Below are 15,930 nucleotides of genomic sequence, written 5' to 3' on the forward strand. Positions count from 1 at the left end.
GAACTGGGTGCTGGTAAGAGTATACAACAATATTTTACACAAGTGAAATGAACCCCATAGTTTAAAGGAAGGAGATGAGATCCTGATGGAATATTTTTTCTGTTGGAGATATATCTTCAACCTATGTGTATACTCAGATGGTACTTGTTAAATTTAAATCTTACAATAACAAAGATGAAATCAATTATGAAAAATGTCTCTCCTATCAGTTACAGTGTACTATTCTGAGCGACATGACCCTTAAAAACAAATGGTTAATTAAAAATGTGTAATTTCTATTTATAATATACATGACAACAAATTTAATGAATTTGTTATGTGCCGTATTTCAGTGGCAGGCAAATCTGGTGCTGCTAGATGGGGGGAGTCCAATTCTTTTTCTTGTTTGACAGTGTTTATATGGCTGTGCAGGGAATTGGCACAACTGAAAATTAGGTTCTGGAATTCACTATATAGATAAAAATAGGAAAATGGTGAATAGTTTCTTTCAGATGCATTGCAAACTTCTGCTCTCCTGGATCACAGTATGGTGCTCTTTGAGCAGCAGAACACGTGTCAGTTCATTGATGCTGAAGGCCTGACTGATGTTTTCTGCCCTGCTTCTGGTTACATGGTCTGCCACATTTTGATGCTCATTTGATTACTCCACAAGCTGATTAAACTTCCTACTTTGATATCACATTTTCCCCCTCTCCATTAATTTTTTGGTCATTTTTGTCAGTTGAAGTTTTTAAAGTACATAGATTATTTTGCCCTTTTCATAAATTCTAGGAATATGCAAGCAGGAGGAAAGCAGAGTGTGTAGAGCAAGGAATGGACTCACATATATTTCCAGAAGTGCTCAGCTGTGTCTCCATACTGTGACTTTTGGAACCATAGAATAATTGGGGTTGGAAGGGACATTTAAAGGCTAAACTCATGATGAGTCAAACTTACCTACAATGGGCAGGAACTTCTTCAATGACATCAAATTTCTCAGAGTCACATCTGGCCTGACTTTGAATGTTTCGAGGGATGAAGCATCCACCACTTTTCCAGGCAACCTGTTCCAGTGTTTCTTCACCCTCACTGTAAAAAATTTCACCTATCTATCCAATTTAAATCAACCCTTTTTAAGGTAAAGCCCTTGTCCTGTCACAATAGAGACTAATTTCTATAAGTCCCCTTTAAATATTCAAAAGCTGCAGGGTCTCCCTGGAGGCTTATCTTTGCCATGATAAACAAATCCAACTCTCAGCCTATCTTTGTAGAAGTGCTGCAGCTCTCTGATTGTTTTTGTGGCCTTCCTCTGGACCTGGTCCAAGAGGCTCATGTCCTTCCTGTGGTGGGGACCCCAGAACTTGATGCAGGTGGGGTTTCACCAGAGCAGAGGGGCAGAATCACCTCCTTTGATCTCTTGGCCAGGCTACTTTTGATGCAGCCCAGGATGTGGATGGATTTCTGGGCCACAAGTGTACATTGCCATGTCATGTCCAGTCATTCATCCACCAGAATCCCCAAGCCCTTCTCCGAAGCTGAAAAAAATTACTATATGTTCAAAGACATATAGTCTTAAAATTCAAGGCTGAAAACATCTGTATTAAACTGAAAGTTAAGATTATGATGAAACAATTTTGCCAGTGTAGTAAATTAAGATATAAAAATGAAAAAGATACTTCTACCTATTCTTGTGAATAAATAATAAATACCAATGTCTTCAAAACTTGTACAGTAAGAACTAAAATTAGCTTGTATGTTGGACTTTGGTCTAGAAATAGGCCAAGTCCAGCTTCTAGAAGCTATTTAGTGAAGTTTAAAGAGTTTTGATATTAAACAAAGTAATGAATTCTTCATTAAAAGATTAAAAAATATATAATTATAGATTCACCTAAAAAAACCCCAGAGTATAGTTAAGGAAATACAGAGACTGCAGCAAATTAAACATATTTAACAGATGCTACATAAAATCTATATGCAGCAGAAGCCATGTCTTTGAGTCTTAGGAGTATAGGTGTATATTTTAATTGTGAAGGACTTCAGTAAGTTTCTGCTTGTAACTGCTTTGCTTTGTGATTTAGAGCTAAGGTGTTAAAATTTTCATACTACTGAATTTTAAGCATGGATGAAGATGTAATAAAAATGCTCTACAAAAGTATGATTTAGTGTGTCATAGCTACCTTCCAAAGAAAGAAAAAAAGAGTAGCACACCTTTTTTCCTGCTTCCAAATGCTAAAGCTCTAAATTATTTCTGTTTGACCATTAATGAACTTATCTCCAAGCTGGACTTTGGGGAAACACCACATTAGAGCAAGAAACATAACTTCTGTGATCAGTAGAGTGAGTTTTAGGATAGGTCAATAAAGTGGACAGTAACAGATTGCTAAGACCAGCTGGTATTCACCCTGGACTTCTAAGGGAACTGAAGGATGAAACAGCTGAGCTGTGAACTGTGCTGTGTAAACTATTGCTTGAATTTATGCCAACATCAGAAGAAAGGAAGCAAGGTGACAAATGTGATGACAGTTTTAAAAATGGTTTGAATATCTACAATTGCCAAAGTTGATACTAGTGGTTGGACATATTGTAGATAATCAATGATAAATGGCAGAATTAGTTAGCAATCTAATAAATTACTGATATACTGGCAAAAGAGGGTTTTGGGAACTGTTAAGAAAGGAAAACAAAATAATAAGTAAAAGGGTCATTGTAAAAGCTCAAGCTGTACCCACATCCTGCATACTTTTTGTGGTTTCCTTTCTTCTTACTAATAAAAAGTACATTAGAGTTACAGCAAAACTGATCAAGATTATAAAAATTAGGTCTTTCTTTGTACAATGCACAATTAAGAATTGAAACTGTGTGCTGAAGGACTTAGTTTAAAATTTATTCGATTTAAAAAGCAATTACACAAATATGTGGAAGAACAGCCTGTCAAGGATTATTAAATGAAAAATATTTTGCTCCGGAATTCAACAGTGTCTGAAAGGCTACTGTTGGACACCAAATAGTGGAGGGGAACAGTTGCCATTCCAATTTACAATCAATAATGTTATGGTGTTTCTTGAATCAGCTATGCTCCCTTTGGGTACAAGTGCACTCAGATCTATTTTTCAGCTTTTGATGCTTTTGACAAGTGATGGATCAGCTTTGTAAGGCCCAAACTGCTAAATCTTGATGGTAGGAATATATCTTAGAATGGGGAGAAGTAGAAGCTATACAATTATGTGTCTACTGGCACTAGACTCTGTTCTGCTGGGAACAGCTGTATGTTTTGCTTTTCCTGTCCAGCAAATTTCATTGTAGTAGAAAGCTCATTTCAGCCTCCCCTTTTATCTTTCCCCTCAGACAAGAATTAATTAAGTTTCAGATCTTTCGAAGAGTTGAATCACTCTTGGTTAAAACTTTCAGTTCTAGTGGGGAGCCCAGCAGGTGTTCAGATTGTAACTAAGAGAATGATTATTCTGATTTTGTATGCCATATTTCTGTGAGCATTTTCTTAACAAATAATACTTCAGGGTTGTTTTTTTTTTTTTTCTTCAGAATTTTGTCAGCTACTGTTTAAATATGTGAGAGTTTAATGTTCTTGGTTTAGAACGAACTATAATTTAAAACAGATCTTTAAGTGATGAGCAATCCCTGATGCTAACAATTGTGTTGATACAACCTTAGGTTGCTTCGTTTGGCAAGCAGAATATTTATCAGCTTCCTGGTATTTCAGTGTACAGGCATTCTTCCTGCTTCTGTGGGCTATGCCTAAAAACCTTATTTTAGCCTTGTTTTCATAAAAAAAGAAGAAAGGTATTTTCAAGGCTATTGTAAAACTACTTAGATCTAGTTCACAATTTCTTTTTAAACTATTTAAAAGTAAATAGTCACAAATAACTGCTGGTGAACAACTCAATAAGAAATATGTAAGTGGAGCTGATGGCACATTTGTAGTGTCATGGTCTAGGTCATAGGCTTGGTGATGGCCTTTTTTTTTTTTTTGAGACTATAGGTTTGTTTTGTTGCATGTCATATTATAGAACAGTAGTCATGCAGCTGCTAAAACAATCCAAGTCTTCAAAAGTTTTTGTCTTGGCAGTCAAAAGACTCATATTCCCTACTTGGCCTTTGATTTCAGCACTGGCATGGCCACAGCTGGAATACTGTGTCCATTTCGAGGCTCCCCAGTGAAAGAGAACATAGATGCACTGTGAAAGTCCAACTAAAGGTCATGAAGATGGTGAAGGGACTGAAGCCGCCCTCCTGTGTGGAAAGGCTGAGAGAGCCATGAATATTTAACATGGACAAGGGGAGGCTCTGGAGGGTCTTGCCAGTTTACATAAATACCTGAAGGGAGAGTGCAAGGAGGATTGAGCCAGACATTGCTCCGTAGTGCTGAGTGACAAGACAAGAGGCGGTGAGCACAAACTGAAACACAGGTTCCTCCTGAACATCACAAGCCCTTTTTTCATTACTCTGTTAAAGATCTTTTCCTTTGATTCCAGATAACTTATAGGAGATGAAGAACTGCAGGTTTTCCAGTTGAATACCTTGCTATATGGGACACAAGATATCATTTAAGAATTAGAGCTCTATACAGATGAACCAGGCATCTACTTTCGTAATGACACTCGGTATGGGTACATCCTTTGAGTCCATCACCCCAGGCTTGTTCTTTCATTTTTCAGTGAAGAGAGAATGCAAGATGACTATTGTCTTAGCTAAGAGGCTAGGAAGAGTGTAAGGTCACGTGTAATCTTCTGTACGCTCTTTTTCTTAGTGACAAAATAACTCTTCTTAGTGATGAAATAACTCCAAAGAGTGTTCTGTGAAATGTAGTTTTCAAGTTTCATCTGAAATAGGAATTCACTTTTAAAAATAAATGTTCAGATCGAAATGTTCAGATATATTCCTTTTGAAGCTTGTATTTCAAAGCCATTTTGTTTTGATTTTTTCCACTAGGATGATGTATTTTAGAAGATTTTTTTTTCTTTAGCATACAGATGCAGAGACATGATTTTTCTTACAAAGATTATGGGTAGCAGATTATATCAAGACTTGTAGCAGAAATAGAAATGTGTATTGCAATTCATGAATGTCAATTATTTCAGTGGCACCTACCAAGAATGTAATTGTTTCAGAGGTTTGCAGAACAGCTCCATGGGATCCAGGCCACAATTTTATGAAGTGCTGTTCTGCAGGCTTCCAACTGTAGTATTTATAAAACAGTCCTGTCGCCACTCTTTTCAGGACTCTAATTTCAGTCAGGTCATTGGCACAGATGGAGGTAGTTGACTACATTTGAATGGGTATACGGATCTGAATTTGAAGTAGACAGTAAAAGCAATCTGTCCAGTATCTAAAACTCCTTTGAGGTATTTGTGTGTGTGTATGTTGGCAAGCACATCTGTTAATTTTAAAGTCTTGTTAATACGGATGTGGGGTGTGAAGATAGGGTGGGGAGTGCATTCTGTGTGTTTGAAAGTGCTCTAGCACTTTGTTTCTCATCCTGAGAGGGCTGAGCAGGAACATCAGATGAGGTACAACTGACAAAACATAGCTCAGATGCTAGGGCCATGTGTGTGTCCTGCAGTGGTTAGGCCTAGCATATAGACAGAACTTTAAAGGATGTGTGGTTTTTTGTTGTATAATAGCTGAAAAATAATTTTGAAAAAATGAATGCTTTAGTAAGATCAAACCTGTCTGCGTATTTTGTGATCCCCTGGTTTCTTCTCTCATTAGCATGGTAACGTCTCACATCTATTTCCTTCAAACAGTAACATCCTTTCTGCAGCAGCTGCCCACTCCCACTAGGCTGCTTTATTTTTCTTACACTGTAAACTGATGTTCCCGTTTTCTTTCTTCTGTATACTTTCCTCTCTTTTCCAGTGCTCTCCACAAATGAAAATTTAACTGCTTATTTTATTTGATTTCCTTTTAGTCTAGATTTATACTTCACCTGTTCAGATATTTCTATTCATTCCCCTTGTCTGTGGGATATTTTTTTATTTTTAATTGTTGGAAATGGAGAAAAGTTATGTTTCTTGGGATTTTGGGGGCTGCTTTTTTTTTTTTTTTTTGCTGCCTGTCCTGGTTTAGGAGTGGCACTCCCTCATTTAGTGCCCCCTCTTCCTCCTTCCATGGGAGATAAAAAGGGCAGAGATCATAGGTTGAGATAAAAGCAATTTACTGGAAACAGCAATGAGATAGGAACAGTAACAGCAACAATATTAATAACAAAAGTTTGCAAAAAGAGAGTGATTTGCAGGGAATTGTTCACTGACTGGGACAGTGAACAAAATGGTGGACAGACCATCTGCCCCCATATTTTTCCCCCAAGCCCAAAACAATGAAGAAATGGCAGACAGATTGGGACCAGTGTTACCCCACCATTAGGTTTGCCACTTGGTTCCCTGGAAAAGGAATTCCTCCGCCTTCCCTCTCTTTTCCAGGAAGCAAGAGGAAGACCCATTTCCCTCCTCCCTGGCCCTTAGGTGAGATGGGATTAAATAGCACGATGTCTTGGCCATGCCCACATGGCTCCACATGACCGGTGTCCTTTTCTGAAACCAGGATGTTAGCAAAGGGGGTGATATTTTCTAGAGGCATTAGGAGGTATCAAAGTTTTCAGTGGGAAGTGCAACATTTCAAACCAGCAAGAAAAGTAATACATGTCCTCTGCTTCTTATTGCTGCTAACTACATAAGGATGTGACCTGACTTCTGCTGAAGAAGTATCATGTAAGTTTGCAGTAATTTAGTTTGTTGCATAATTGTAGAACTCTGCATACAACTCCTGCATGAGTTTCCTAGAGTAGACATGTTCTATGCTTATATGGTTTTCCTTATGTTGTGATACCTTAAGTAGTGCTGGAACATTATGTATAACCCCCTCCCGGGTGAAAATTCCTGAGGCTATTAGCCAGTTAATTTACAGCATTGCTTCTTGATTTGGAAGTAGGGAATTAAGTAGTGCATGTTTAACTGTTAATTCTTTTTGCATGTTTGTGTGTCTGTATTATCTTGGTTATAAGACTCATAGTTAATAAATTTTGCTTTCTAGTGCTGGAAGAGGCAATTTTTTTTTTTTTTTTTTTTTAATTTCTGTTCTTATTAGCATCCAGTTTGAGACTGTCAGGTCATGTTTAAGCAAATTAGTAAATTTAGATAATTTCACTACTTTTTATTGTGACTACAAAGGAAATTATTTTTTTTCTTTTAAAGTTCTAGGTTTTTTTGCAGAGTTCCAAGGTAGCCATAAAGCATTTTACTGTATTTTCATTAAGGCATGAAAATTGCTTGGAACCTCTGCTAGAGGAATGTACAGGTCTTCTAGGATAATCTGCAATTCTAGCATTGATAAGACTTTGAGGTAACTCAAAAGTCATGTTTTTAAGAGTCAGTGTTTTCATTCTGTAGTTGAAGAAGTTATGAAATGTGAGAGGTCTGTTAAAGTGTGTAACTACAGGAGAAAACAGTCATGTGATTCTGGGATCTGCAGCCCCTTGACGTAGCTTGACATAGCCTTCTGGGTTCAGTAAGGGCTCTTCTTCAAGCACAATCAGAAAAAGTGAACCTTTAGTGGTAACCTTCTTTTTATCTAGTACTGTTAATGTCATTCTATTCCTTTGGAACCTGGGCTATAGAGTTCTCACACTGGTGGTGAAAATCTACTTTTGCTTTCACATGTATAGTAAGCAGGGTGTGTAGTACAGGAGACTGCTAACCATTCTGTTCAATGTGCTAAAAGGAATTCAAGGTCAAGAGAATTTTGTGGTTACACTGGGAACAGACGAAAGAGGAGGATTGTGGCTTTGTAACCCATTTTTCAGGACCCTGGTTATTAGTCCTTCTTCTAAGGACTGCTTTATGTCTTAGCTTAGTGATTTCATTTTTGTAGAATACAGGTTCTTTTCTGCACTGTGGCATGTTCTTGGAGCATTGGGCTACCTAGCAGAGTATTATAAGTGATTTAGGAGATGATTCAAATTTCTGTCTTTACCTGCTCAGAAGGGACTTGAATCTGGTCCTTCAATCCCTGTGTGAGGAATTGAATTCCTTATCTCTTTGGTTGTATCTTAGACAACAAAGATCAAAGACCTCAAGAGGTCATTTAGTCTGTGTCCCAATCCTTGGCAAAATTTATCATGCTTTGGAAAACATTTTTAAGAATGATGTAGCTCTTAAGTATCTCTCGTAATATTTTTGGAATTAATTTCAGCTTAGAGAAATCCTCTTGATAATTCATGCTTATGTCTAGTTTTGTCAAGGATCATCACAGAGCTAGAAATTTTAATCCTATGTCTCCTTGACAGGACTTCTCGTCTATACCTATCTCCTTTGGAAGTCAGTAGCATTTATATTATTATAGCATATTTTCTTCTCTCAAATATTTGAAGCATGTATAACTTAATTTGGAACAATCATAGTATAAAAGCTTGTTACTAATTTAATTTGTGAAATAGTGTACAGAATTAGATAAACAGTAGCAATACATTTGGTAAATAACATTTGACAGTGAAGATTTGTGCTGGGGGAAGGATGAAGGAAAAGTTTTAAAAAGAGTATTTTGTATTATGTATTATTGTAAAATAATACAATACCAGATCATATTTAAGGAAAGATTTGTGTCGTTTTCACTTTTTTAGTTTTTTTTCATAATAATTCCTACTAATACTTTAGCAAGTCTATGTTGTTATTTTAAGTGAAATTCTTATGACAGTGTGTGACAAATGAGAAATAGATTCAGTTTACACAATGTATTTGGGAGATCCTATTTGTATTAATTATTTTCTATTTGCATGAATTATTAAAAGAAACAATAAGCCAAAATCTCCAGCAATGTTAATATATGTTTATACAAACACTTTTTCTTTGTGGTATTTTGTAATAATGTGATTACATCATACATTTAAAAATACATCTTTTTGAGAGGAGCAGGAAAATAGATCTATGTATATACCTATATGCTATATAGATATATAACAACTTCTGAATTCATGAACTTAGTTATATTCTAAGTTAATGTTAATTCTTTAATAAGCTGGTGATCTTGGATAATTTTGGTGCATATAGTTAGATAAAAGCAATCAAAAAAATAGATATCTCAGTGTTGAGACATATTGCCATGTTTTTTAAGATTTGTTATTGTTAAAATCCAGTTCATAATCCTAGCCTGGCCAGGGTAACTGGAGCATGTTGCGTGATATTTTCAATATGACTGAATTTGTACAGTTAACATGTTTACTCAGGCCCTGTATATTAAAAAAAAAGTCTAGAAGGCCAACAAGCTGACTGAAGAGCAAATTTGGCTGAAGGACAAAAGTTTTGGAAGAGAAGCACTACATGCAAAACTTCTCAATTTTTTGTCTGTGTATTTTATGATCTTTTCTCTGTGAATTGACTATGTTTGATAGCAAATATGCTTTCTGAATTTATGACTGTTTCCTCTAAATATTAAGAATTAACCATGATTGTATTTGTGATTAATTTGGCAGTAAAAAGAGAGGAGGAGGATTTTGAAGAAAAGAAATCCATTAAGAAACGAATCAAAGAATTAAAAGTTTTGGACCCTAAGATTGCACAGAATCTGTGTAAGTAGATTCTGTCGGTTATTTTTTTTTTTTTTCCTCAGAGTAATGTATAAATGTTCCATAAAAATGCCTTTCTCTCTTGTGTGATTGCCTGGTAACCACTTCTTGTTTAAAACATGTTTTTATATGTGCATATTGTTTTTAAGCAGAAACGTGAGTTTTCACAACTGAAGCACTTTAAAAAACCTGAGAAGTAGTTAAAGATTATTCCTTGTTCAAGACTATGTATTGAAGTGCAAGCATACAGCTATATGCTGTATTATACGGCTAATCCATTTGTATTTCAATATATTCATCAATGAATATTGGATGCCCCCTCCCCCTACATGTCCTAACCCCATGTCAACAAAAGAATGAAAATGCCTGCAGCATGTCTGCCCATCTCATGAACTTTGTAGAAACTAGGCCATACTTGGTATCATGGAATAATATGCAAACAAATAGAATACAGTTTAGATGAGAGGAGTTCTAGGAAGAACAGGTTCCTAAATGCCAGCAGAGATGAAATAAGAAATAACTGTAATATGGTGATTAAATAGAGTGCTTATAAGAATATTTAACAAAATGTTCTGTTTCTGTGGTTTGTTTTTGGTGTGTTATGGTGCTTCTTTAAGAGAAGGCTCTGAAAGGCTAGTGAAAAAATTACAGTTGTCAGCTTAGCACAATATACTGTAATAGAAGTGATTCTTCTGCAGAGTAGACTTGTCTCTTACTACTTATGGAAGTCGTCTCTGATGCTGGATGTTGTATGTAACAAATTGATTTGGAGAAGGCTGGAATTGAAAGAGAATAGTGATTAAAAATACATTAAAAATTGTTCTCTTACCTATACAATTTGGTATAGTGTTTGTTAATCTGGAGATGTTATGACCTCTTTTGCTGGTGTTTTTTTAAATAGAAGCCAAGATCTTGTCTTGCTTTCTTTGTTTTAGCAATTTTCCTTGGATCTTTCCGAGTGCCTTATGAAGAGATCAAAATTATGATACTGGAAGTAGATGAAACACAGCTCTCAGAGTCCATGATTCAGGTAACAAAAATGGCACTTAAAATTCCAGTATTTCAAGAGAAGCTTCTCAGTAAATAGAAACCCATAGATAAAAATGCCTCTTAATGTAAACTTCTGGCTAATCGTTAACTGCAAGAATGTTCTTTTCCTGTGAATGGTAGATTTTCTTTTTTTAATTTCTAATGTTAATATTTTTATGAAAGCAGCTTGTATTGTTTTTGAGTTAACTTTCTTCACAGTGGCTGATATGGGGTTATGTTTGTCTTTGTGCTGAACACGGGACTGATAATACAGAAATGTTATTGCTGAGCAAGACTTACGCAGAGCCAAGGCTTTTTCTGCTGTTCATACTGCCACGCTGGCAAGGGGCTGGGTGTGTATGGGATACTGGGAGAGGGCACATCCAGAACAGGTGACCCCAAATGAACAAGGTGACATTCCAGACCATATGACATCATGCTCAGTATATAAAGTGGGGGGAAGAAGAAAGAAGGGAGATGGAGTGGTGGTGTTTGTCTTTTCAAGTCGCCATTACATGTGATGGTGCCCTGCTTTCCTGAAGATGGTGGAAAACACCTCCCAGCCCATGCGAACCAGTGAATGAAATCCTTGCTTTGCTTGTGTGCACAGTTTTATCTCATCCTGTGAGTTTTCTGACTTTTACCCTTCCAATCTCTTCCTGATCCCACTGCGGGGAGAGTGAGTGAGTGGCTGCTTGGGGCTTGATTGCTGGATGGGATTAAACTATGACACAGCTGAATTTATATTCTCAATTTTCCATATTGTCCACACCTAAATAGACTTTTTTATGGGTACATATAATGTTTTGTTTCTTCTCTACTTACCAGAATTTTCTTTTCTTTGTTTAGCTCTGTCTTATCTGCACAAATCTCTGTTTTGGTTGTTTAGTTGTGTTTGGTTTTTTGGTGGTTTTTTTTTTGGGTTTTTTTTTTTTTTTGTGTTTTTTTTTGTTTGGTTGGTTTTTTGTTTGTTTGTTTGTTTATTAGAGCTGTAACAATCCAATATCTTGCCCTGCATGCCACAGCATTCACCACTTCTCTTCCATGGAGGTTATTTAGGTAGTGTCTTCTCTTTCAATATTATTTTTTTAAAACACAAAGTCATTATGACTATGTGGAGCCAAAAGAAACTAGAAGTTCTTCTATATGGAGTGATATTTAAGTGTTGAAAAGCTGAAGAATTTAATTAAATAAACACAAATGAGTTGTTTTAGAGCAATGGGAAAAATAACTTGGAAGGAGTGTATTGAAGTCATTTGAGCAAAGGCTCTGCTCAAAGCCAGGTCAACTAGAGCAGGTTGATTGGGGCCTTTTCCATCCAGTTTTTAGTATCTCCAAGTCTGGAGACCCCATAGGCTTCTGGGCACCTTTTCCAGTGTTGAACACTTGTAGTAGAAAATGTTTATTTGTTTATCTAACTGGAATCTTTATTGTGATAACTTTGTGACCTTAGTCTTCTATTGCGGAACTCTAAGAAGAGCTTAATTACACCTACTTTGTACCATTTAGTTGGGTATCTGCACACATTAAGGGCTCATAAGGCTTGCTTTCCTAGTGTTCAACGAAGTGACTTCTGTCAGTGCCTGTCATGTGTCATAATCTTGGGTCATCTTGATGGGCATCAATAAATGTGAAAATGTCTGTCTTTAGAAAAATTATCTGCTTTGGACAGGACTCTGGCATACTGTGACAAACTTCAAATTATTTCTATTATGGTTCATAAATGTCAAAACATAATATATCAATAATTGATAATTACTATCTACCAGTAATGTGGTATAGGTTTTAGATAGCTAAACTCTTCAGCATACTTTAAAGTGTGTTACAGACCAGTCCCTACTGAAACATGAAAGAAAGTTAAAGGTAGATTGTTTTTTTAGAAATATACTCTTTTTGCATGAATGTTGATTAGGTAAAACATGTACAGGTATCAGGGTTATAAAATTAGTTGCTACATTAAAGATCACTGAAATTCAGGTGTGGCTTGTACTGCAGCACACAGGAACTTGTATTCAGATGTCAAAACAAGACAAATCTGTATTTCTGTGGTTTTCCTGCAAAATGAATTTCCACCATATCGGAATATCAAAATAACATCTTATCATATTGCACAGGAGGCTGTGCAATGCTCAGCATGCCCTTTTTCTTCCTACATGCAGTTTTGCCCTCACTTCATGTGACTTGGATTTCAAAGATGTTTAATCTCTCTTCAGCTATTTGGACTTCACTTTCCCTTCTTCACTGAAGAATGAGATGTTTCTCTTAAATATTTGAGGGAGCAAGCATGAATCATGATTTCCAGTGACAGTATATATAGTCATTGTATAATTCTCATTCTTTTGTTCAATGATGCAGTTAATATTGGTACTAAAACTATTACTTTAAGGTTATTAGGATGAACATAGTTTACACTTCTAAAATGTTTTTTAGTCTAATTTGCACTTAGATCACTTTTTCAAGGTTTTCTTCATGCTCAACAGCAGCCTGATGTCTATCTTTATTTTATTTTATTTGGTATAATAGTAGACATTTTCTATGGTAGCATGAAAAACTGAGAGATGGAATATGCTTTGCTATTATGTTCAGCTTAAACTCTGTCTCAGATAGTTGATCCTTGCTCTGAGACTATCTCATGCTATTTGATCTTAGCATTGTTTTTCAACAGTTAACATTTAACTTGTTAGAAAAATTAGGTTCTCAACAATTAAATGAAGCAACCTGTATAAATAAATACTGTATATCAAAAATATGAAAAAACATCATTTTGATAATTTCTATGTGTGTTATCTAAAGAAGGCAAAATTTATTTTTGCATTTAGACTCTGGGAAAGAAAATCATCAAACTATTAATGGATAGTTAATTAATGGTATACTTCTATGTGAAGATGCAGTAATCTAAGAAGAGAAAATTTATTTTATTGGATAATTTGTTTAGTTTCGTATAATTATTTTTGATTTCTTCTGTGGACTATTATTTTCATTACAATTGTATATGCCTTGGGATAAAGAATACCTAATTTTCAGTATATTTAGAATATCTAACACACCTTAATCCCACTGGAGACAGGTCTAACAATATAATAGGATATAACTTTTTGACACTATGCTGATAATCTTGTGGCTCTATTAATTGGTATTGGCAGTAAAGTATGTTGAAAGTCAGTGTATATAGTAACCTCTCTATGTAGCATCAAAATTGTGTCCAAAGTGTTCTCGACAGTAGTTGAGCCCTGTTGGAACTCAAAATGTCTCTCAGACATTTTTAGAGGTTCCAGGCCTTGGTCAGAAGCATCTTAGACTGTGGAGTTGCGTTATTTGTATGTTTTATTATCCCTGTATTATGTATTGGTTTATTCCTTTGTACCCCCGTGTGCAACTTGGTTTATCCCCAGTTTTCCCGCCTTGTCCTCCCTTCCTGCCTCCCCAGTATCTATCCATCACCCTGAAAGAGGCATTCCCCCCCCCCCCGAGTGCCTTGTCTATCACTCGGTGCCCCTTCCCATCCATCCAGAAGCTTCTACTCAGGGCACCGGGTGATTGGGCGAGGACCTGGGGCTCCCCCCATATCCTTCCCCCATTGGACCCCACCATATCCCCCCATCCCGGAGCCACCCCCTATCCCTATCCCCATTGGTCGTTGGATACCCCTCCCTTACAGTTTATAAGCCAGTGCAAGCACCTTGTGCTTGTTCCTGTTGGCTGGCACCGTTCTAGGATATTTGGCCCCGTTGGGCTACAATAAACTCGGACTGAGCCCCCAGCAGGATCCGCTCTTCATTTACCACCGCGAGGCTTGCTAGCGCTGCTCGGGACCCACAAAGGCACTCTCCAAACCCCAGCTGGGAGCGGCGGAGGGTGCCTCCATCGCCCACTCTCGCCCCAGAGAAGAGCTAGCCGGGGCTGAGACAAAGGGAACCGGGGCGGGAGCACGGCATTAGACCCTGACAGGCAGCTGGAAACAGCTGTGATTTTGGGTTTGAGCCATGGAATGAGTTACCAACTTTGGAGGTGGAACAAGCAGTCACAAAAGGTTAGATAATATAGTAAAAGTAGTTCCAAAACAGAGGGGAAATTTTTTTTAGTATTGTACAGGGGGGTTTTAACACTTGTACAGGGGGGTTTTTACTTTGTACATGGGGGTCAGAAGTTCTAAGATGGAGGAAAGTGGGCTGACCCTGTCCTTCCTCCTTCCTTTTCCTTGCCTCCATGTTCTTGGTGATGTTGGCACTCACAGATTGGTTTAGAGTAGAAAAGCACCTTGTAATATAGGTAGTAGGTATTGGGGGAAAACTATAAACATGCAATATGTAATATATCATATAAAAGATAGCAGCAGCCCTGGGCGGTGGGAGAGAAGGAGAAGACAGCAGATAGAGAGGATATCAGGGTGTGTGTGTGCCTCTGTCCAGGCCGCTGACCAAACCAAAGTAGCCAGAGAAGACAATCTTTTAGATAACTAACAATAAACTGCCTTGAGACCGAACAGCAAGAGCCTGCACAGTTTTTCTTTGGAAGCACAGGTTGGAGGAGAAATTTCACCACCACATGGGAACCCAGAATAAGACCGGGGTTCTCACAGAGCACTTTTGTGTTTGCTTTTGAAGGAGAGCGAACAATTTTATTTAAGAAAAGGGTAAAAGAAGATGAAGAGCCAAAAGTGAAAAATTACATCAAGAGTACAGTGGTATTAGCAGCTGCTGTGATTGTGTAAAAATCAGTGGAATGGAATACAAGTGATCATGTGCACAATAGCCTATATGAACACAGTCGTATGTATCACTCAAGAATATAGACTGCATTTTTTTTGCTAAGTGATTACTGTCTTGAGGACCTAAATCAGGTGGAAAATTTAGTAGAACTTAGGCTTCAAATTTAGTCTGCAAGTTTGTATGTAATGATATTTATCAAATGGGTTCATCTAAGTTGCTTATTTCTGGGTAAAACAACCCTATAGTAACTTTGAAAAATGGACTGAGTTTGAACTTGAGAAAGGGCTTAAGACACCCAGCTTTCTTTGAAAGAAGTAGAACAATGTGCTTATTACTTCAAAAAGCTGGTATCCACATTCATGTGTAACCAAAATTACTAAACAAGTATCCAGCTGTATGTCTCTATTTCTACCTTCAAAATCCTTTTCAAGTATGCATAATGACCATGCTATGAAAATGTGTTCCATGTATTTCATCATTCTAAGAAGAGGGTAAGCATACATAGGTTTGCAACCATATGGCTAATTTTCTTCATTCAAGTAAGTCACCTTAGATATTATGGTACTTCTCCTTTTCAGGAATTTCTTGATTTCAGCAGAATTTTTTTTAGCTGTAACTGTTTTGTTCAGTGGGTCCAAA

The 15,930-nt window shown here is 36.9% G+C and overlaps 1 protein-coding gene across 8 annotated transcripts in view; it reads left to right on the top strand.

The window, feature by feature from the left end:
• DIAPH3 (diaphanous related formin 3) overlaps positions 1 to 15,930 on the top strand; it is a 208,424-nt gene that overhangs the window by 73,692 nt on the left and 118,802 nt on the right. For 6 of the 8 annotated variants that reach the window (XM_085576840.1, XM_031504802.3, XM_085576832.1 and 3 more), the window contains 3 exons: positions 6,672 to 6,704; positions 9,461 to 9,556; positions 10,489 to 10,583. In XM_085576840.1, coding sequence (XP_085432966.1) covers positions 6,672 to 6,704; positions 9,461 to 9,556; positions 10,489 to 10,583 — 224 coding nt within the window. The remainder of the gene's footprint in view (positions 1 to 6,671; positions 6,705 to 9,460; positions 9,557 to 10,488; positions 10,584 to 15,930) is intronic. The other 2 variants (XM_077781371.2, XM_085576823.1) reach the window with 1 other exon arrangement.

This window comes from Lonchura striata, chromosome 1 (assembly GCF_050655825.1).
Source record: "Lonchura striata isolate lonStrDom1 chromosome 1, ASM5065582v1, whole genome shotgun sequence".
Lineage (NCBI taxonomy): Eukaryota > Metazoa > Chordata > Aves > Passeriformes > Estrildidae > Lonchura > Lonchura striata.